Below are 22,085 nucleotides of genomic sequence, written 5' to 3' on the forward strand. Positions count from 1 at the left end.
ATGTCCTTTTCTGGCCTCTCATTAGCTAGTTTTTGAGAGGTGAATCTCGAGAAAGGTCTGGCGCACAGGGTTGGCATCAGTCTGAGAAAAAATGTGTCTGGGAAAAGATTTGCGTAGATCAAGAGTGTATTTTATTCTACTTTAGTTGTGTGGAATTATTTTTCAGTGATTGTAATTGCAACTGGTTCACTGCCGCGCGATAATAGTTGTGATGAGTGTAAAGTATAATGATATCATTGTTCGAATAATTTAGAGTATTTGTGACTTTTATGTGTATATACAACAATAATGGTCAAATGAGCAATACAGCCAGTGACTAACAACGCAATGTGAGAATGTATGGATTTACAGAGCGATCTGCCAAACTGTTTAACCGATCAGTGACTTTGATGAGTAGCAGAAGTCAACACTGCTATTATCGCAATGAGAACACTCAACGATAGAACTGCGAATCTGCTGGTACATAGGTCAATAAAGGTAATGTGACAGTGGTAATTTCTCATGACGGTATTGATAAACATGCTGATGAGAAGTGATACACAACAGCGAACGATTGGCAATAAAACTTGGTGTGTTCAACATTCAGTAGTAATGATGAATGGAGCTGTTGGAAAGAGGCTATAATTTAAAAGAAGAAACTTTATCATCTGTGCAGAAAAGACTGTTGCATCAGTGAGATTATTATTTAGAGTGTCACCGATTACCATTAGGCTAAGATAGATACAATATGCAGATATAGTTACGTGCCTAGTATGTCCTGCTGCGGCAGCCACTTGCTGACCATGAGGTTGTTTGGCTGACCAGGAAGGGAGTCGTTCTCCCACTTCCAGAGGACCCTCTGGGGCAGCTCCCGGAACGCTTCAATGAATGCCTGTCGCTTCCAGTCTGACATCGCATTACTGCGGACATTGGTTCCTAGGCTGAAGTAGATGACGCCGTGTTCTGCCCCATCCAGAAACTGCTTGATGTCCTGACGGCAACACATTAGAGATCAGAAGTAAAATCCCGTGTGACTAGGGCCTCCCATCAGGTAGACAGTTCGCCTGGTGCAGGTCTTTCAATTTCAGGCCAGTTCGGCGAGTTGCATGTCGATGGGGATGAAATGATGGTGATAAGGACAACACAACATCCAGTCCCTGAGCGGAGAAAATGTTCGAGCCAGCCGGGAATCGAATCCGGGCCGATAGGCAAGACATTCCGTCGCGCTGACCACTCAGCTACCAGGGGCGGACAACTCCATAATAACAAACACAGATTAGGCAACTACTCAACAGGCCTACATATGATTCACAGAAAATAGTTCAAGTCTTAATCTTACAAACACAAATATTATGCAATTCTGAAACAATAAAAGTTGACAAAAATAAACATTAGATATAAATCACCACATGAAAAACTTAGAGTAAAATTAAATGTCTAACACCAAAATGGTCAATCAAGAACCTCTTGAAGACAACAGTATTAATTTATTTTACGCACATTCATTCCTTGTAGACTTGAGGAATGCAACCTGTTGTATAGCTACCAAAACTTCAAGGCCACAAGCAATGTAAAGGTAGAAGATTCATCTCATCCTCTTTCCCCTTCATTAAAGATAAACTTTCTAAAGAAACAACAGTCATTCTAACAGAATTCTTAAAAACCTCCAATGCACATCAGCAAAACAGTTCTGTGCACTCTCATAGAACAAGAAATTGCAAGAGTATTCTTGTCTCTCATGCCAGAACATCTCTCTTAATCAGAATAGTGTCCTTCACAGTGGAACACAATTATACATTCATATTCCTAACATCAAGTTGGTAAAGATAGAAAGCCAGTTTAAAAACGGCCTAAGTCAATTCCAACGGACCAGAGTTTCTAGTCTGTAAATGGATTCCTCACCCAAGCAATTGGAATTTTGTAATCTACAATTATCAGCCATATTATATCAGTCATGTTTGTGATACATTTTAGGAATGAAAGACCGTATTGACAAAGGCATTTGTATTTACAATCAAACTCGTCCACAGCAGTCACCTGAGGTAAACTGCATTAACTTTGTTATAGACTTGTAAAGTTTATCTCTGTTGTGAGCCCTGTATACTCGCTTTAAGCTCGCCAGCGCGTCCTATGATCATGCCCATACTTATCGTCTCTTTACGCTCCCAGACTCGATTCGCCATTGTCTGCCACTGAATAAACTTGAGCGTGTTGTCGGGTACAACGGGTACAAGCAAACTACACCAGCGTAGAAAGGACGAGTACATGAGTTCCGAAGTATAACCAAAGATTCGTGGTATTGCTACTTCATACGCAACCATTGCCATAACATTACACATCAATATACAGGATGAAGAAAAGTTCGCGCACTCGGACTTCGTAGCGTTATTCCTCACATACTAGCAATACAAGGACTGTCACAAAATTTCGCCCTGCCCATAATTCCGGCAGTAAATGGACGTTAAAGATTGGCAGTCTGGCAACCCTGTAATAACATGTTTTGTAACTACCTCTCTCAGAATACAGGCGTACTGTTGTGCAGTTGATGCAGTGGGTACTGTTTTTGGGTCAGCATGCAGGATGTCGAGTTTTCGATTCTAGGTCGAGGTGTATTTGTTTTTATTTGCCAATTTCATTCTACCATATAGCACTGTTACACATACTGTTTTTTAAGCCATACGTATCCGACAGTTACGTAGTGCAGTCTATTGTAACGGGGAACTTAACATAAACATGGTCAGACAGATCAGAAATAGAGAACTGAAACAAATGACCTGTCATATGACAGAGTAACAGAAAAAAAGCAATATCAGTTTCTAGATGCTAAAGACGGTTGCACAGTTAAATAGCTCAGATCTACTAGTCGTTAGTACTACATGGAGTAGGCCTGCTCAGATTAACTCATTAGCAACCAGTGACAATAATGATTTCCGTATTAATGATCGCATGACTTTTACAGAAGAATAGAGATTCCAATTGCACGTCCAAACACTGCACCATACAACTCTGAACTCTTCGCAACATGGCTGGCTCCACAGATGCAAGAGCAGCATGAACACGCCCTATCAGTTCTTCTGCATGTGTCGGCGTAGTAGAGTACACTAGTTCCTTCAAGTGTCCTCACAGGAAAAAATCTAGGTGATTTAAGTCAGAAGAACGCGGGGGTCGTACAACTGGACCTCTCTATCCGGGCCGTTTCCCTTTAAATATTCTGTGTAAATACCTTCAACATTAATTCCAGAATGTTGAGGTGCACCATCATGTTGTAAGCATAACCTCTGCCGAAAATGAAATGGAACATCTTCCAGGGCATCAGGCAAACGGTTTGAGAGGAATGCATGATACCTTCGTGCAGTCAACCGCCCAGGCAAATGGACCAAGTTTCAAACCCGGAAGTGCGCCGATGCGCGATTTTTATGTGAGTGAACTGGCGAAGTTGACGCATATAAATCGTCCTTACGAAGATCACGACGCTCAAAAGATGCTAAACGGAATTTTTATTATGGGATCTTATCCAGAGACGGACGTATTCAATTGACAAATTTTCTGATTTTATCGAGAAACTAACAGACCCTGAAAATCAAGACACATAATGGGAATAGCAGACAGGGAAATGGCTACCAGAATGGGGATTATAATAGTCACGAAAATAATTATTACCGTAATGGTAGCAATAATATTGAAAGGGGAAATCAAAACCGGAAAGGAAGATTTCGAGACGAAGCGATGAAAGGAGCAGGAGCCTCACGAAATGCAATGCCAGAACACAAGGTCGGATACATAGAGATCGCCACATCTCAGGTCAAGATGTGGCGAAAGAAACTGGTGCCGAAAAGGACAAATTATTTTAAAAACTGTGTGAGTGTCGAAAATTGGAAAAGAAGCCATAAATCTCAAAGATGGAGCTTATAACAAGGAAGAATAACTTTGGGAATAATTTTAAGCAGCGCAACGTAAAGAGGGTGCAATACATGGAGTAAAATGTGCTGAGAGATTCCATAATGGTAATATGGGGCTGGAGGATTTATTTTGCGAAAGAGAAGTGAATGATAAAATGAATGTATGTATAAAGAAAAATTCTTTGATCAGAAGAGAGGCAGAAATGTATCTCAATTTGGTGGAGGTGGAATGTATGACGAACTCTGATGAGGCACTAGTCAAAAGCAACAGTTGTAGTAATGTGGGCAAAAGTACTGTAGATGATTCTGTATCGGTGGAAGTAGGTGAAGCTCTCTGTGAAGGCGGGGAAACTGTAGTTTCATCAGCCGCAGGTGAGTTTTGTGGTGTATAGACGGAAGTATGCGAAGGTATTTGTGAAGGTCGTGTAGCGATAGTCACATCAGCTGGTGATAGAGAATCATTATGTATCAACGGAAGTGGGTGATTTATTGTTAATGGAAGGTAAAGATTCTGATTTAGATGGTGATGTTGCGAAGGTTGATGTTAGTAATTTAGATATCTGGAAGAAGGAATTGTGCATTTATTGCCGTTGACGGAAGAGAACCGATGGCTTTTGATGAAACCATGAATTATGATTAGGTGTGGAAGGATGACCGTGAAAATGTTTTAGACTGTATGTTAAAGCATAAAAGGCGGATGCGTCTGAGAGGAGAGTAAATATTACGGAGACAGAGGTAGATCCGAGTTTGGCGGAATACGTGTGTACAGTGAATTCTAATGTGGAGCGATACAGTAGTGGCAGTTGATATTGTGCATCGGCGGAGGTTGACGGAATTATCGGTGATGATTTGTATAATTTATTGATGGGTCTATTGGATGTTTTAAGGAATTAATTTTATGAGTTAACGGGGGATGTTAATTGAGCTAATTTTAATAAAGTCTATAGGGATTCGGCGGAAATAAGTGAAGTTTTGCGTAAAGGAGATGAAATATTTAGTGTGATTAATTGTGATACTGATATCGTTACTTCACAGGAAGGTAACACTATATTTGATGAAACAACCGGTTCTGAGAATGATTGAAATCCTACAGATGATTTAGAGCTAGATTGGGAGAATATAGAAGTGGATAATAAAGAAAAATTTTTTAGGAGGTGATGTTAGTACTGAAAGGTATAGCAGTAAAGAAAGTGTCTACTCAGTTAATGATTGGAGATGGTATGGAGAATCATTGAAGTCATTAATGCCTTATTTCTGGGCATGGGAGAAGTATAAAGTAGGTCTTGAAGGGGTAAACAATGGAATTAATGAATTATTTGATGGTGATAATGAAATTAAGAGTTGGTTTGATGTTGTAATGTATAGAATAAATATGGAGGAAAAATGAGAGCAATGTTTAGAGGGTTGAAATTAAAAACGCGCATCCTTTAACTACAATTGTTGATGTCAAAGAAAGAGGAAAGTGTGCACGAATTTGAGTAGGTGAAGAAGTGGAAAAACGTGAGATTCAAAAGATACACAGGCGACGTAAATGTCATAGGAGGGAACAGTGGCAGACTTGCATCTTGTGAATGAAGAATGTGGTATGAAAAAAAGGTGTACAAATATAGGTTTTTTCATGTGTGGTTCTTAAGAATTTTGGTGTCTATCTTTGTTTTGCGTAAAGGGTAAATTTGGTGAATTTAAGATGTTGTGAAATATACTGTGGCACAACTTAGTGCGTGAAGGGTCTCCATATTGGCCACACAAATCTTGGTGCGACAGTACGTAATTAACCTCGTTATTTACCTAAGAGAGGAATATGAATTGCACTGCACGTAAAATTTGAGGGAAATGTCAAGGGGTCTACAAACATACTATTTGTAGTATCTTGGATGGGTTTTTCATGTGGTGTTTAGTATTTTTTAATTATTTTTGGCAGAAATTTAGGTGCTTGGAGGTCATTAGACCTCATTAAAATTTTGCTTGTGGAAGTAGAACATGTAGCTACATGTAAAGTACAAGCTAATTTTTGGGGGTGTATTAAGTGGGCTAATTCGAAAATGAACGTTATTTTGGGAGACTCTTAAATAAAGTTTATGTATGTAAATTCAGGCTAAATTCGTATTACGTTTAAGAGAATAATTCTAGTGATAAACATTTTATGATACAAATAGGATACTGATGAATTTATAGTGCAGTTAAGTTGCTGAGAAAAAGGGAGTTGAATGTGCGATTTTTGCACAGGATGGTATAAGTTCTTTTAAGTCTCTAATTATACGCGGTAACATTGTAGAGAAATGATAAAATATCAGTTTATTTATGGCACCAGACAAATTTCGTGGCACAAAAGACATGTTTTCTAGTGGGGACATGGATAGTGTGATTCAAATGTCGAACTGAATCGATTGTGTTTTGTGAAAACAACAATTTTGACTTTCTACCCTCTCTGTGGCTATATCGATTCCACTGGGAAGGGCGTTCAGTGCCTGACATATGAGGATTTGGAAAGTCGTATGATTATTGGCAACTACACAACAGTCGAATTTCAACCGCTATTGTCCTTCAGTACTGGCGGTGGCAACGCATTGTCACATGTTTCTGTGCAGTAAGTGGCCAAGGAGGTCACGAATTTGTGCAATGGCGGCGGGACTGCGTAAGATATAAACTTCGACGCCAGAACACCTTTAGTGAGCTGTGTCTGTGATAGTGAAGTGCTATGATGTGCTCAAAGCAAGAAGTGCCACCAAATGAGCGCAAGATCATTGAAAACTTTTGAAAACATCGAGCTTCATACTTACTTCATATTTACTATCCTTTACATGCGCTCCAAATGCTGTCCGATTGCTATGACTGCAATGTTCCCTGTATCGAATTTCAAAATTCCGCCCTGTCTACCCTACATAGTAACTGTCACATTCAGCACATTTGATCTTGTATACGCCGGAATTGTTGTATTTCATTTGTTTTGTCGTTGCTGGTTTATGTCTTAATCTATGTGTCATTTGCCCTTCATTCTGGAATGCCACAGCGATGTTTTTTGGAAAGCATTTATCAATCCTTTCCGACACATTCCCTTTGTATATCAGGGTGACAAACTTCTTTTTTTTTTTATTTTTCTAGAATCATTACCGATACCCGCGGATTTGTTTTTGATCTTGTTAAACATACGTGCAAAATCTTAGTTGCTGCTACTTGCTTAATAATGCCTAGTTCTTTCTGCAACTCATCTTCCTTTAGTGGCAACCTCAAGGTTCTGTTGCACATTGCAAGAAAGTACGCTGTGCCGGGTGGTGTGACGTCGCTTCTATAATGTTGTCGGAACAAGTGTCTTTTCTATAGACGCCGAAAACGTGCCCACCTTCCTCCTTTATGACGGTCAAATCTAAATAGTTAATCGCTCCATTGTTCTCCAGTTCTAGCGTGAATTGAATTTTTGGATGCTGCTTGTTTAAAACTTTAGTCATTTCCTCTGATTCTTCTTTTTTCCCTTTGAATAATAAAGTAGTACAGTCAACATACCGTCTGTAATAAATCAACTTCTCCTTAATTTCTGGAAAAGAGCTGAAAACTTTGTTCTCAAATTCATCCACAAAAATTTCAGCTAAAGTGTTTCCCATAGCTAAACCTTCATCTTCAATAAAACCTTGTCGTTACAGACGAAACTATTAAAACTCAATGTGAACTCTAGCATGTCCACGAGTTCGACGATTTCACCGATGCTCATTGACCTATTTTTTATCAGGTTTTTTCTTATAATTTGCAAAGTTTCTGCAATTGGTGTATTAGTGTTGAGGTTGACTACGTCTAACGAGGATAGGCCAGCGTCCTCTGGAATTGCAATATCCTTCACTCCTTTCGCGAAACACTAGCTTTTTCACTTGGAGCGAGTAAAAATTGTATTACTTATACCCTAGCCTTTAATGCTATCTGAAACTTCTTTGTTAGATCTTTTTTGATTTCTTTAATTCCATTTTCTTGAAAAAACTTCATTGTCTTATCTCACAATCTTTTTCGTAAATCACAACTGAGGTATTGCCCTAATCTGACTTAATCGCGATTGCGTTGTTAGAATCCAGTTTTAAGTTAATTTCTTTCACTAACCTCAGCTCACTATAATTACCGTTACGTAATATATTCTGGCATTCAATTGCCTCTTTGGCTTCGATGGTGATACATGTCTCCTGGAATTTAGTTATCTTAGCGTCCCTACATGCTACCTTCACTTCTGCGATCATTCTCTTGATGTCTCTATCTTGCAAGTTCGTTGGCGGCTTATGCTTAAGCCCCTTATCCAAAAGCTTCTGCTCTTCATTATAAAAAACAATATCTGTTAGGTTAATAGTTCTGTTATAAAATTTATGTACACACTGTACTTTATCTGTTTCCCTCCCTGCATTTGCTATTGCTCTACACAGATTAGTAATTTTCTTATTATGTGTCTTTATGATTTCGTCCCTGTGTACCTGAATCCTCGCTTGAATCTCATTTTCAACTTGTGTAAACTGCAGTGGCGACAATAGGTAAAAAATAAGATCTGAGTACATATGCACAATTTTTGCAGATAGAGGGCGCTTTTTACTTTTGCCGATCAGGTTCCTCCAAACCGTGATTTAAGGTTTTAACAGATTAAAAATTACTTTAGTTATGACAGCGAACCAATAGTACTGTACTGACAGGTTACTCTGTAACTGCAATATATGGTATGTTAGAATTTAATACGTTCCAAAATTTCTTTTTGTAAACTACGATAGTTCTATCAGTAAATATATCTCTTTTATTAATTGTATTTTTAACTTTATCTAACAGATCTGAAGATGGGCAACTATCCTGAAACCGGTCACCGAAAATAAAAAATAGCGATCAAAGACTGAAATGACATATTTTTATGCCTATATGTTTACTTCATCTATCACTTCTTCCCTGCTTAGCATAATATTTTAGCGTTTTGTCGCGTTTTCTAGCGTTATGGGCTTGGTCAGGTACATAGCCTTATTCAAAGCTAAAATGAATTGCCACCCACCTGCTTGGTATCTTACTTTTAGCGGAATGTATGTTTTTTGTTGTAGAAAGTAAGCATTACAGAAACGATTGAAATTCACTGATGAGCCAGTATGGTATTTCAATCTATTTTAATGAAGTATAAAACAAAGACAGATGAAATTTACTAACGATGCAGAATTTTTTAAGTATAATATTGGACATAAACAATGTTTTTAGTGAAATATAAAACAGAGATGAATTTTACTCAGTGTAAATATTGTTACACTTATTACATAATTTTTACGGTGTGTGCGTACACTGTATGTGAGATGATATTTACTGAAAGACTGTGCACTATTTGATATGAACATTTTTAATAACTAATACAGAAGTGAAACATTGCACAGTGTGCGTATACGAGTGTGTGTCTGCGTGGTGTGTGTGTGTGTGTGTGTGTGTGTGTGTGTGTTGTGCCCCAGTGCAAATATTGCAAAAATCTCGAACGTGATATTTAAAAAACAAATAAAATTGACTTTATCTCGATATTAAATATGAATACTGACCGCTCAGGCTGTAGGTAATTTTTCTCATGTATTATTATTGTTATTGTTATTATTATTATTATATAAAATTCTGTTAGAGATTTTCGAGTGCAAAGAATAAAATGGATGCACTCTGACAATAATGGACTACGTAGGTGAAAAAAGACTGTTCAGTTGTCTTCTTTTATCTGTTCACTCTCTCTTGTCTTCGGTGCGAGAAGTCGGACATATTGGCGAGTGCTGTTGAATGTAAGATCAATTGTAATCTTGATTTGATAATATATTATTTTCATGTTAATATTCATTTTTATTTGTAAGAGTTGAGCCCTATCTCATGTCCGCTTCCTTTAAATACCTGTATTTCAAGTGGTTTTTAGCGCAACAATTGCTGCTGCCGCTGCAGCCATAGACATCATTACGTGGCAATCTTAATTTATAAAATACGCGGAAGTGAAGAATTCTCCCGCGTAAATTATAATAAGCATTTTTTCTACAGCGGACAAACGCGGTAGCAGAAGGCATAGTTTTAAGATTTTCATTTTCAGTTCAACGGCCTAGATCCAGAGCCACGACTCGGACTACAATGCATTATAAGAAGGTGGTAAGAAATAACTCTCAGGCGAGTGTGTGGGCAAATGCAAATAATAATCAAAGATCTCATGCTTCAGAGAAAAGTTTAGCAGAGGCAAAAATATAAAAAGAAGTTTATTTCATTTCTCAACTTAAATGTAACATGTTTCAATATCAATGTGTTTTAAAGCTATTAATGTGACTGATAACTTCGCTCAGGATTAACTCTCATTAAACAACCAATTTTCCAAAATGCAGTTTGATTTAAATTCAAAAATCAAAACCAAAACCAAATTATCATTTTTTTGAGAAAAGTCCACCATGTTGCGACAGCTAAATAAAAAGAAATATTTTATTATATTTCCTCTCATTTAACGACATTGTCTGTGTAACGCGAGTGTGTGTGTGTGTGTGTGTGTGTGTGTGTGTGTGTGTGTGCTTACATATTTTCGATAAATAATACAGATAGTTAAAACTACTTTTGAACATGGCGCAAAATTCTGTTCATTCAGATAGCTTTGAGCTTGACGCTATTCTACTAACTCAGGTGAATCTTATATATTTGTCACAAATAATACAGATGTGGAAACACTGAACGCCACATCCTTTTTATGTTTTTGGTAAATAATTCAGACTGTTCCGATACTGTTCAACATGGTATAAAATTCAGGCCTTTCAGATACTTTTTAATATGGTACAATAATGGTTATTAAAGTTAATGAGTTATTTCTGCGATCTCGCATTTTAATATTTCTAACACAAGGTGGCTAGTTCCACTACCTTGCAAAAAAATGTGTGTGAAATCTTATGGGACTTAACTGCTAAGGTCATCAGTCCCCAAGCTTACACAGTACTTAACCTAAATTATCCTAAAGACTAACACACACACACCCATGCCCTAGGGAGGACTCGAACCTCCGCCGGGATCGGCCGCACAGTCCATGACTGCAGCGCCCGAGACCGCTCGGCTAATCCCGCGCGGCCCACTACCTCGCATTTTTTTAATTTCTCGCCACCGCCATCCCGCATTTTTGAATTTCCCACCAGTGCCGTCTTAGATTTTTTAGTTTCCTACCACTGCCACTGTTATCTTGGACTTTTCTTTGGCTGTTGTACTGACAAGTGGGAATAACTTGAACAATGGACTACGACCACCACACCCATTCGGCTCATAACGTGTAGTGTATACCGTCGAAGTCAGCACTGTTATACAGATGTTTTCAATTTAATACAGTTACAGTGATAAATAATGGTAAGAAAGTAAATGAAATGTAACTACCCTACAGTGAGCAAGAAGTAACACCAGTTGTATATTACTAAAATACTCGGACAGAAACCCTGAACAACCTCCGAAATCTCGTCATGGCCGCTCGAATTCATCCTGTGTATGTAGTTTTGAAATTTATATCAGTTTCGAACTCACTTTCTTTTAGAATGAGATTTTCACTCTACAGCGGAGTGTGCACTGATATGAAACTTCCTGGCAGATTAAAACTGTGTGCGGGACCGAGACTCGAACTCGGGCCCTTTGCCCTTCGCGGCCAAGTGCTCTACCAACTGAGCTACTTGGGTAGCTCACCGAGGTCGAGTGACGGTCCGGCACACACTTTTAATCTGCCAGGAAGTTTCACTTTCTTTTGTTTCAAGATTTTTGTTAATGTGCTAAATACAGTCAAAACTGTTTCTGAAATTATCGTTCAATGAAAACTGAAACACGAACAGTAAATGCTGTTAATGGCAAGTTATTTGAGCCGCAATAGGTGTAAGAGGATGTTACATGAAGAAACTGATAGAATGTATAAGCAAGTACAAAATAACTAATAACTTACTGCAGAGACTCTTATCTTCTCGCTTTACTTTTATTAATGATTCTCATATCTACCGTTCTAATAATTCTTAGCGATGTTTGCATAAGTGGACCAAACTGTGGGGAAAGAAAACGAATAGTAGTACCTTTGGCAGAGGCTTCTGTTCTGTGGCAACGTGGATTCCGGTGATCTCGATGATGTTGGGCAGGTGCGGGCGAGGATATTCCATGACGAAGTGATTGGTGGTTATGAGGAGACTGACGTTCCTGTCTGCTTCGTACACAGACGGAGGATCTGGACCAAAGTGTTTCCTCATAAGTCCTTCTTGAACTGGCATCGCCTGACAGAACCACATGTGCATCAGCCTTAAATAGAAGTACGTGTTGTACAGCCGCTGCCAGAAATTCATATGGTCTGAGTACCCGAGCCACATATCCGGTATGTAGGCTGGGTTCATGGGGTTTCCGAAGCTGTAGTAGACTGACGAGGGAGCCGTCATCGTCAGAAGCTTCACGACAGGAGGCGAGCCCATTTTGTGTATGAGTCCATAATAACACATGTATATGAAGCCCTCCAGAATCGCAAGGTCGTACGTTTCGCCAGATCTGTAAGCAGGAAGGTTATTTATTTTATTCATTTAAAAGTGTATGGTAGAACTACAGGAGTAGGTGACAGACGGAAAACAGAAAAATAAAACCGAGCAAAAATAGGAAAATATTAACGGATCAGTATAAAATTATGGCAAGTGAATTACAAAGTTTCATCGTAGATCTATAACCAAGGAGTTCGACTGTGCAAGAGTTGTAGGAAAGACCTTCATGTTCCAGTCTCCTTCACGTCTTATTCGGCGCTCTCCGATAACGTGGTATACTGTTCGTTTCATTGTAGCACAGTCACGTTCAGGACTGCGTAAAGGGAAGCTCTTCATACTTAATGCATGGTTTTGACGTGGTTAAGGCCGCTCCATGTTTTCCTCGGCAGCTGCATACCTATATGTGGTAAGGTTCCATCCATGTGAATCCACAGATCTTGTCCAGCAAACGGTATCCGTAAGGTCTCCAGCACTCTTCTTCATGCCAAGAAACAGACTATTGGAGAAGGCTGAGTTCCAGCACAGGTTTTCTACATTTGAGCCTGCTGTGTGGAAGGTGGGAAATTTTTGTTGTTGTTGTTGTTGTGGTCTTCACTCCAGAGACTGGTTTGATGCAGCTCTCCATGCTACTCTATCCTGTGCAAGCTTCTTCATCTCACAGTACCTACTTCAGCCTACATCCTTCTGAATCTGCTTAGTGTATTCATCACTTGGTCTTCCTCTACGATTTTTACCCTCCAGTACTAAATTGGTGATCCCTTGATGCCTCAGAATATGCCCTAACAACCGTTCCCTTCTTCTAGTCAAGTTGTGCCCCAAACTTCTCTTCTCTCCAATTCTGTTCAGTACGTCCTCATTAATTCTGTGATCTACCCATCTAATCTTCAGCATTCTTCTGTAGCACCACATTCCGGAAGCTCCTATTCTCTTCTTGACCAAACTATTTATTGTCCACGTTTCACTTCCATACATGGCTACGCTCCATACAAATACTTTCAGAAACGACTTCCTGACATTTAAATCTATACTCGATGTTAACAAATTTCTCTTCTTCAGAAACGCTTTCCTTGCCATTGCCAGTCTACATTTTATGTCCTCTCTGCTTCGACCATCATCAGTTAACCCAGCTCCCCAAATAGCAAAACTCATTTACTACTTTAAGTGTCTCAGTTCCTAATCTAATGCCCAAGCATCACCCGACTTACTTCGACTACATTCCATTATCCTCGTTTTGCTTTTGTTGATGTTCATCTTATATCCTCCTTTCAAGACACTGTCCATTCTGTTCAGCTGCTCTTCCAGGTCCTTGGCTGTCTCTGACAGAATTACAGTGTCATCGGTGAACCTCAAGGTTTTTATTTCTTCTCCATGGATTTTAATGCCTACTCCGAATTTTTCTTTTGTTTCCTTTACTGCTTACTCAATGTACAGATTGAATAACATCGGGGATAGGCTACAACCCTGTCTTACTCCCTTCCCAACCACTGCTTCCCTTTCATGTCCCTCGACTCTTTTAACTGCCATCTAGTTTCTGTACAAATTGTAAATAGGCTTTCGCTCCCTGTATTTTACCCCTGCCACCTTCAGAAGTTGAAAGAGAGTATTCCAGTCAACATTGTCAAAAGCTTTCTCTAAGTCTAAAAATGCTAGAAAATGATGTTTGCCTTTCCTTAATATATTTTCTAAGATAAGTCGTAGGGTCAGTATTGCCTCACGTGTTCCAACATTTCTACGGAATCAAAACTGATATTCCCCGAGGTCAGTTTCTATCAGTTTTTCCATTTGTCTGTAAAGAATTCGCGTTAGCATTTTGCAGCTGTGACTTATTAAACTGATAGTTCGGTAATTTTCGCATCTGTCAACACCTGCTTTTTTTGGGATTGGAATTATTATATTCTTCCTGAAGTCTGAGGGTATTTCGCCTGTCTCATACATCTTGCTCACCAGATGGTAGAGCTTAGTCAGGGCTGGCTCTCCGAAGACTGTCATTAGTTCTAATGGAATGTTGTCTACTCCCGGGGCCTTGTCTCGACTGGTGGGAATTTAACAACGACAAAAAAATAACTATTGTAAAGAAAATATATTTGTCAAGGTAACACAGTTAAGTGATCAACACTGCAAGTGCGTAGGTTAATGTAAGCGCGAGATAGCCGTTTCAGAAGTGAAAAGGTGGTACATTAATAACCGGTGTAGCCGCCAGAATGTCAAATACCAACATACAGTCGTCCATTCATTGCGTTGTATAGGTGACGGACGTCAGTTTGTGGGATGTAGTTGGTTGCCTGTTGCCCTTGGACGGTCAATACCCGGATGGTAAATGCTCTTTGTGGATGACGCTGGAGTTGTCGAGCGATGATGTTCCATATACGTCCGACTGGAGACTGGTCTCGTGACTGAGCAGGCCAAGGCATCGACATTTTGTAGTGCATGCTGGGTTACAGGAACTGTATGTGGGCGAGCCCTGGAATCTCCTGGAATGTTGTTCATTAATATATATCGTAAGATTAATAGATCGTAAGACTGACGTACAATTTTGCAGTCAGGACGCGGGATAAACACGAGAGTGCTCCTGCTATTATACGAAATGGCACTCTAGGCCATAACTTCAGTTGTAGGTCCAGTGTGTCTTGCACAGACACCAGGTGGTTGCAAAGCCTACACAAACTGCGGCTGAAATAGATATTCCCGGACAGAGGAAATTACAGAAACTGCAAGAAGTTAAGTTTTTTAATAGCTCTGAAGGGAGACAACACGAACGCCGACCACTAGTTGTCTTGGATAGGACGCAGACAATACGCTTTATAGTCGGTTCTGTAACCAAGTTCTCGGAAAAATTTATTAATAGCTTCAGGTCATCAAGTAAATGTGTCATACAACCGATCATATTGTGTGCATCTAGTGCCTACAGAAGAACTTTCTGACCCACCAAGAAAATAAAGAAATGAAAAACACTGATGACGCCTAGTATTAATAGATGGAACATATGTGGTTAAAAACGAAATAAACACTCACTTGACGGTATTGTTCTTATCTATAAGACAAACACTGAATAAACTCAGTTGCAAGAGACTAGGTTTCGTAATTACTTCCTGCAAAATGAATAACTAATCTGGAAGAGACTATTATACGAAAACATTAAATTCAAAGTAGGTTCTAATAATTATGATCATGATTACATCAAGATAACAGAGCTAACTAAATGTATAATAATACTTAACTGAAAGAGCAGTTATCAAAGCAAGTCAGTGCTATTATGTTAGTTTCTGTTCAAGATCCATACGTCACCATTTATCTGACAGTGGACTGCAAACACAGCTTTCAGCGTAACACTGAAGTATAGAAAATTAAATAAAGCAGTAATTAAAGATAAAATAATTCGTCTACCTGATGAACCTCTGTACCGAAGTCTCATTTAACTGCATCTCAGCGCACTTAGCGGAAATGTCCAGCCTCATTGCCATCGACCGTGTCGGTGTTTCTTCGTATACCTTCACAAAATCATAGTGGCCTCTTATGTATCTATAAGCTATTGACAAGTCAATCTCGGTATAGTTCTCATGAGATATCTGAAACACAAATGAAACAATCTGTTTCTTTCACCTAAATGATACTCAAATGTATCTTTATGACATTCGTCTGTAAGGATAAATAAAAGTCTGTGTCTTAATAATAAAAACTATGTTCTTCCAACAAGATGAATCAGACAAGCATTTCTTCTGGCACTTGGTGTAATTGATTCCAAGATATAATGAATGGTTTTGGTGGACTAATATCTCTGACGACTGGGCTCTATATGTTAGTAAGTACACAAAACAGTTATCGTGTGACCAGCGTTCTGAAAAACCGCATGAATTGATAGAGACCTTGATAGCAACGACTCACACAGAATTTCTGTGTAGTTTATCACATGTCACGATGATTTTAGGCAATAGCTCAACATTTCACAGGTACTTACTTATATATAAATTGATAGTACTGTATTGTACATGTGTTGTTGTACTCAAGAAAGCATAAAATAATCAGATACACAAAGAAAACCTGAGAGATAAGATGCTCAATTTCCGATTAAAAGTTCAGTGGTCGACATAGGTGTATTTATACTGTATAATGATTAAATTTTTTACCAATCCATAACGTATGGGAGATTCTAGTTTCGTGCATGCATAGTTCAATGGACTGGATTGTGGATATTGGGGAAGCCTTCCAGCAAATAATTAGTAACTTCTAGTATTTTAGTGCCACTCAATGTTAATCAAAAATTAATTATGTGATTCCTCTTCTCCCCACCCCCCCTCCATCAATCAAAATGGTTCAAATGGCTCTAAGCACTATGGGGCTTAACATCTGAGGTCATTAATCCCCAAGACTTAGAACTACTTAAACCTAACTAACCTAAGGACATCACACAAATCCATGCCCGAGGCAGGATTCGAACCTGCGACCGTAGCAGCAGCTCGATTCCGGACTGAAGCGCCTAGAACCGCTCGGCCACAGCGGCCGGCTCCCTATCAATCAAGATGGCTACCTGTGTACAATGCAATTGTTTACAATTTTTGAACTAAAGTATAGAAAAACGTACTGTAAGGTTTACATATCCTAACACGTAACATTCCTATGTCATATCTTCCCAGGTTTCGTTATTGTTTATTCTTTCGTACTGAGTGTGGCTGTCTGTCCATGATAGGTACGCGACAGCATGTGAAAGTAATAAAGAGGTGCTCAAAGAACATGAAAAGAGTATTCCCGACCGCCGACAATGGACCATAGGAAGCAGTGTCAGAGCTGCCCGAGTTTGTAGTAATTCCTTGGAACTGCGAACTCGGTTAAGCCTAGTGATTTGGTTAATATCTAAACATGCCGGTTATATAGAATTGAAGTGTGAAAAAATTTAGTAGTACCTTGTGGGTCACATTCTGATGTTATTTCTGTGAATCTTGGGTTTGATGGAGGGATGGAAATAACAAAATTACGTTTGTGAGCCGAAATGGGAGTGTTCCTATTGTGCAGTCCTAAAGCACTGACTGCAACCGAGCAGCACAGCGCCGCGAACGACGTCAAGAAGGCACTGCCCCGAGCACAAATGGAAAGAGCAGGCTGCACCACACCTCCTGCAAGACAGATTTCAGCGCCCCCTGTCGACTCTGATTTAACCGGTTGCCCATCGCTGGGCGGATCCCAGTTCCGTCGCAGACTTCGAGAGCACAGTACAGGGTAATAGGAAGACGATACTTAGCCTGTGTTCTGAGAGTAGTAATGGAGACTAAAGAACGAGGGTCAGTCCAAAAGAAATGCACACAACTTTTTTAAATCCATCTTTTATTCTACATGTTTGAAAGTTTTACAGTGTGTAGATATATCCTTTAGGAACAATATTTTCATTTCTCCACATAATTTTCATCCCCCTCAACTGCCTTACGCCATGTTAGAACCAGCGCTCGTATACCCGCACAGTAAAATTCTGGACCAACTTGTTGGAGCCACTGTTTGGCAGCGTGCACCAGGGAGTCATCATCTTCAAACCTTGTTCCAAGAAGGGAGTCTTTCAGTTTCCCAAAGAGATGATAGTCACATGGAGCCAGGCCAGAACTGTAAGGCGGGTGTTTCAGTGTTGTCCATCCGAGTTTTGTGATCGTTTCCATGGTTTTTTGACTAACATGTGGCCGTGCATTGCCGTGCAACAGCAAAACATCCTGCTTTTGCCGATGTAGTCGAACACGGCTCAGTCGAGCTTGAAGTTTCTTTAGTGTCGTCACATATGCACCAGAATTTATGGTGGTTCCACTTGGCATGATGTCCACAAGCCAGAGTCCTTCGGAGTCGAAAAACACCGTAGCCATAACTTTTCAAGCAGAAGGTGTGGTTTTGAATATTTTTTTCTTGGGTGAATTTGCATGATGCCACTCCATTGATTGCCTCTTTGTCTCCGGTGAAAAATTATGGAGCCATTTTTCATCACCTATCACAATTCTTCCAAGAAATTCAACTCCACCATTCTCGTACTGTTCCAAAAGTTCGCTGGATACAGTTTTTCTTGTTTCTTTGTGAGCCACTGTCAATATCCTGGGAACCCACCTGGCACAAACCCTTTTTAACGCCAACACTTTCAGTATACTGCAAACACTTCCTTCCCCTATCCCAACGTAGCGTGACAATTCGTTCACTGTGATGCGTCTGTCAGCAGTCACCAATTTGTTAACTCTCTGCATATTGTCTGGACTGTGTGCAGTATGAGGCCTGCCGCTGCGAGGACAATCCTCAATATTGCCGTGCCCGCTTTCATCACGTAACCCACTTGCCCACCGACTAAATGTACTGCGATCGACAGAAGCATCGCCATACACCTTTATCAACCTCTTGTGCATGTTTCCCACTGTCTCGTTTTCACAGCACAGGAATTCTGTGACAGCACGTTGCTTCTGACGAACGTCAAGTGTAGCAGTCATCTTGAAGACATGCTGTGACGGCGCCACTCACTGGAACAGGTTGAACTAAGTTTGAAAACAAGCGGGAAGGATGTATTTACACACTGTAAAACTTTCACACATGCAGAATTAAAACTGTATTTTCACAAAAATAGTGTGCATTTCTTTTGGAGTGACCCTCGTACTTGTATACTGGACGCACAGGAAGTAGTTAAGTTTCTTTTCTTTTTAGAAACAAAGTGATCAAATAATCTTAGTGTTTTGTACAGATTTTGGATCCTGCCGCTGGCCATCGCAACTTCTCTCCTTACTTGTTTGTGTCCGAGCTGAGTTCCACACCACCCGACACAACATCTGGCGATGAGGATTCGAGAACGAACGCTGCCTTCGCTCTACGCCGCTCCGTCACAGCGCGTCACTAAGATTTCTCTCTTTTCCTTCAGAGATGCATTGCTATTAATTGTGTTCTTTCTTTCGCCTTGTTTCTACTTATAATTTGTTGCGGCGCTCACATTAAAGTGCCCTCTAACCCGCCTCCTCCGCCGCTTGCTGTTATTGGTCTAACGCAGTTCATTCATTTTAAGAACCAATAAATGTCGCAGTTGATGACGGCAGTGAAGCGCGCTCATTAATGCAGAAGCCCCTGCTGCATCGTCTCCGCACAACAGACAGCCAAATCCACAGCACTGCCTCCACACATTTCCTCATTCTGAGCTTTCCACGTACAAACAAGAGTTTGATTTGAACAGTTCTCGGGTGTCCGACAGGGTAGCGTCGTAATTTCTCCACAATATTTCGGCAGACGTACACGCTGCCATCTTCAGGTGGTTCCTGACGAATGCTGTGCTGTTCCTCTCGGCGCCCTACATATACTAGCCGTTACCCCCTCCACCGTTCCTCTCCTGGTGTCTTCGGTGCGGCCAGCGCGGCGGCTATTGGAGGTGGTGGGAGAAGCGGCGCCTGAGTCTGAACTGGGGTCTGCAGTCTCCCTGCTGCCACAGTCGGGGCCGGTCCTCGATCTCTGGGACCGCATCTTTCGCTCCAGATGAAGGTGACCTAGGCCAACGAAAACCAGGCGTTTATCAAATTCCCTGTCTGTGCGGAAAATCATACATTGGGGAGACAGTCCGCACTGTACAAGAGAGGTGCCGCGAACACAAGCGCCCAACCGAATTACGCCAGGCCACTAAATCAGCCGTGGCTGACCATTGTATAAAGACTGGCCATACTATGGACTATGAAAAAACAAAAATACTGTCAATCCTCCTACTGCTGGGACTGCTTTACTAAAGAGGCCATCCAAATCCGACTACAGGACGATCTAATTAATAAAGTCAGACCGAGCGGGGTGGCGCAGTGGTTACCACACTGGACTCGGATTCGGGAGGACGGCGGTTCAATCCCGCGTCCGGCCATTGTGATAAAGGTTTTCCGTGATTTCACTAACTCGATCCAGGCAAACGCCGGGATGGTTCCTTTGAAAGGGCACAGCCGACTTCCTTCCCCGTCCTTGCCTAATCCGATGAGACCTATGACGTCGCAGTTTGGTCTCTTTCCCCAAACAACCCAACCCAATAAAGTCAGCGGCCTTCAACTTAGTCAGGCTTGGAACCCTGCTCTCATCTTGGAGAGAAAGATGCGGTCCCAGAGATCGAGGACCGCCCCCGACGGTGGCAGCAGGGAGACTGCAGACCCCAGTTCAGACCCAGGCGCCTCCTCCCCCGCCACCTCCAGTAGCCGCTGCGCCGGCCGCACCGAAGACACCAGGAGAGGAACGGTGGAGGGGGTAACGGCTAGTATATATAGGGTGCCGAGAGGAACAGCACAGCATTCGTCAGGAACCACCTGAAGATGGGAGCGTGTACGTCTGCCGAAATATTGTGGAGAAATTACGACGCTACCCTGTCGGACACCCGAGAACTAATCAAATTGGAAACACGCCGGGAAAACCTCAGATCGCATACAAACAAGAGTAATGGAATGAGTACTAAGCAAAATTCAACGCTTGCTACACATCAAATGCAAGGTACTGTGGAACTTTCTTGTCTCTTACCGTGGCCAGTACAGGAGACAATCGCCTCGCTCAGAATTTATCCGCACTAGTAGGCCGAAGTTGCTAGTTTCTGGAGGTTTAGTTTCCGCCCTCTCTAAGTATTCTGAGGATCAGGTACAGGTGGTTGCAGCTTGTTACAAGTATTTTCGACTAAGGAGAAAGAACAGACATGCCGTCAGTGGGTCACCGAACTTAAGGGTTTGACACGATAGTGTCGTTTTCAATGTAGCTGTGGACAGTACTACACTGCCGGCCGAAGTGGCCGTGCGGTTCTGCGCTCTGCAGTCTGGAACCTCGAGACCGCTACGGTCGCAGGTTCGAATCCTGCCTCGGGCATGGATGTGTGTGACGTCGATAGGTTAGTTAGGTTTAGGCAGTTCTAAGTTCTATGGGACTGGTGACCACAGCAGTTAAGACCCATAGTGCTCAGAGCCATTTGAACCATTTGGTATATTATACCGGCCACCTCAAAACACGCAAATGCTGACGCCCTTCCTTGCCTTCTTGTTGGCTTGATTCTGAATTCGATGCTACTGCTGCATCTTGTTATCAGATCATTGCGCAGGACACTGATCTGTTACAGACTTTTCCACAGAACTATACGAAAACTGTGCAGGCCACAGAAGCAGACCCTGACGAACCATTTGTTGCACTGCATCCGTACTGCTTGATCTCCTCCAGTGAAAAACATTCAGAATTCTTATCTGCGCGGATATCTTGCTCTTCGGCATAGCCGCTCCGCCAGCATGGTGTGATTTCATTCCAAAATGTTTCTGGACAATCGCATGTGCCTATTAGTAAAATGATGCAAAAAGATATGTTGCGATTGCTCCACCAAGGACATTGGGAAATAATGCGCACAAAACAGGCAGCGCGTCAGCACTGTACTTGGCCGGGACACTCACATTGAAAACATGACGTCGCAGTGTCGCACTTGTGCTGGAATCCATCGGCCCCACCGCAAACGCTTTCAGCTTGGCCAATGTCACAACCTCCGTGGCAGCGAGTGACTTTGCTGGTCCCTTTTGCAACACACATTGGTTATTCGCAAACAAATATCCGTTTGCAGTGCAAAAAAAAAAGTTCAAATGTGTGTGAAATCTTATGGGACTTAACTGCTAAGGTCATCAGTCCCTAAGCTTACACACTAATTAACTTAAATTATCCTAAGGACAAACACACACACCCATGCCCGAGGGAGGACTCCAACCTCCGCCGGGACCAGCCGCACAGTCGATGACTGCAGCGCCCTAGCCCG

General features: G+C 41.2%; 1 protein-coding gene across 1 annotated transcript in view; it reads right to left on the minus strand.

Annotated features, from left to right (window-relative positions):
* The window catches only part of LOC124776003 (UDP-glucosyltransferase 2-like), a 90,492-nt gene that overhangs the window by 28,853 nt on the left and 39,554 nt on the right, over positions 1 to 22,085 (minus strand). The window contains exons 3-5 of the mRNA XM_047250845.1: positions 15,737 to 15,918; positions 11,906 to 12,365; positions 748 to 970 (exon numbers count right to left, since the gene is read on the minus strand). Of these exons, the coding sequence (XP_047106801.1) occupies positions 748 to 970; positions 11,906 to 12,365; positions 15,737 to 15,918 (865 nt within the window). The remainder of the gene's footprint in view (positions 1 to 747; positions 971 to 11,905; positions 12,366 to 15,736; positions 15,919 to 22,085) is intronic.

The sequence above is a fragment of the Schistocerca piceifrons genome, chromosome 2, assembly GCF_021461385.2.
Source record: "Schistocerca piceifrons isolate TAMUIC-IGC-003096 chromosome 2, iqSchPice1.1, whole genome shotgun sequence".
NCBI classification, from domain to species: Eukaryota; Metazoa; Arthropoda; class Insecta; order Orthoptera; family Acrididae; genus Schistocerca; species Schistocerca piceifrons.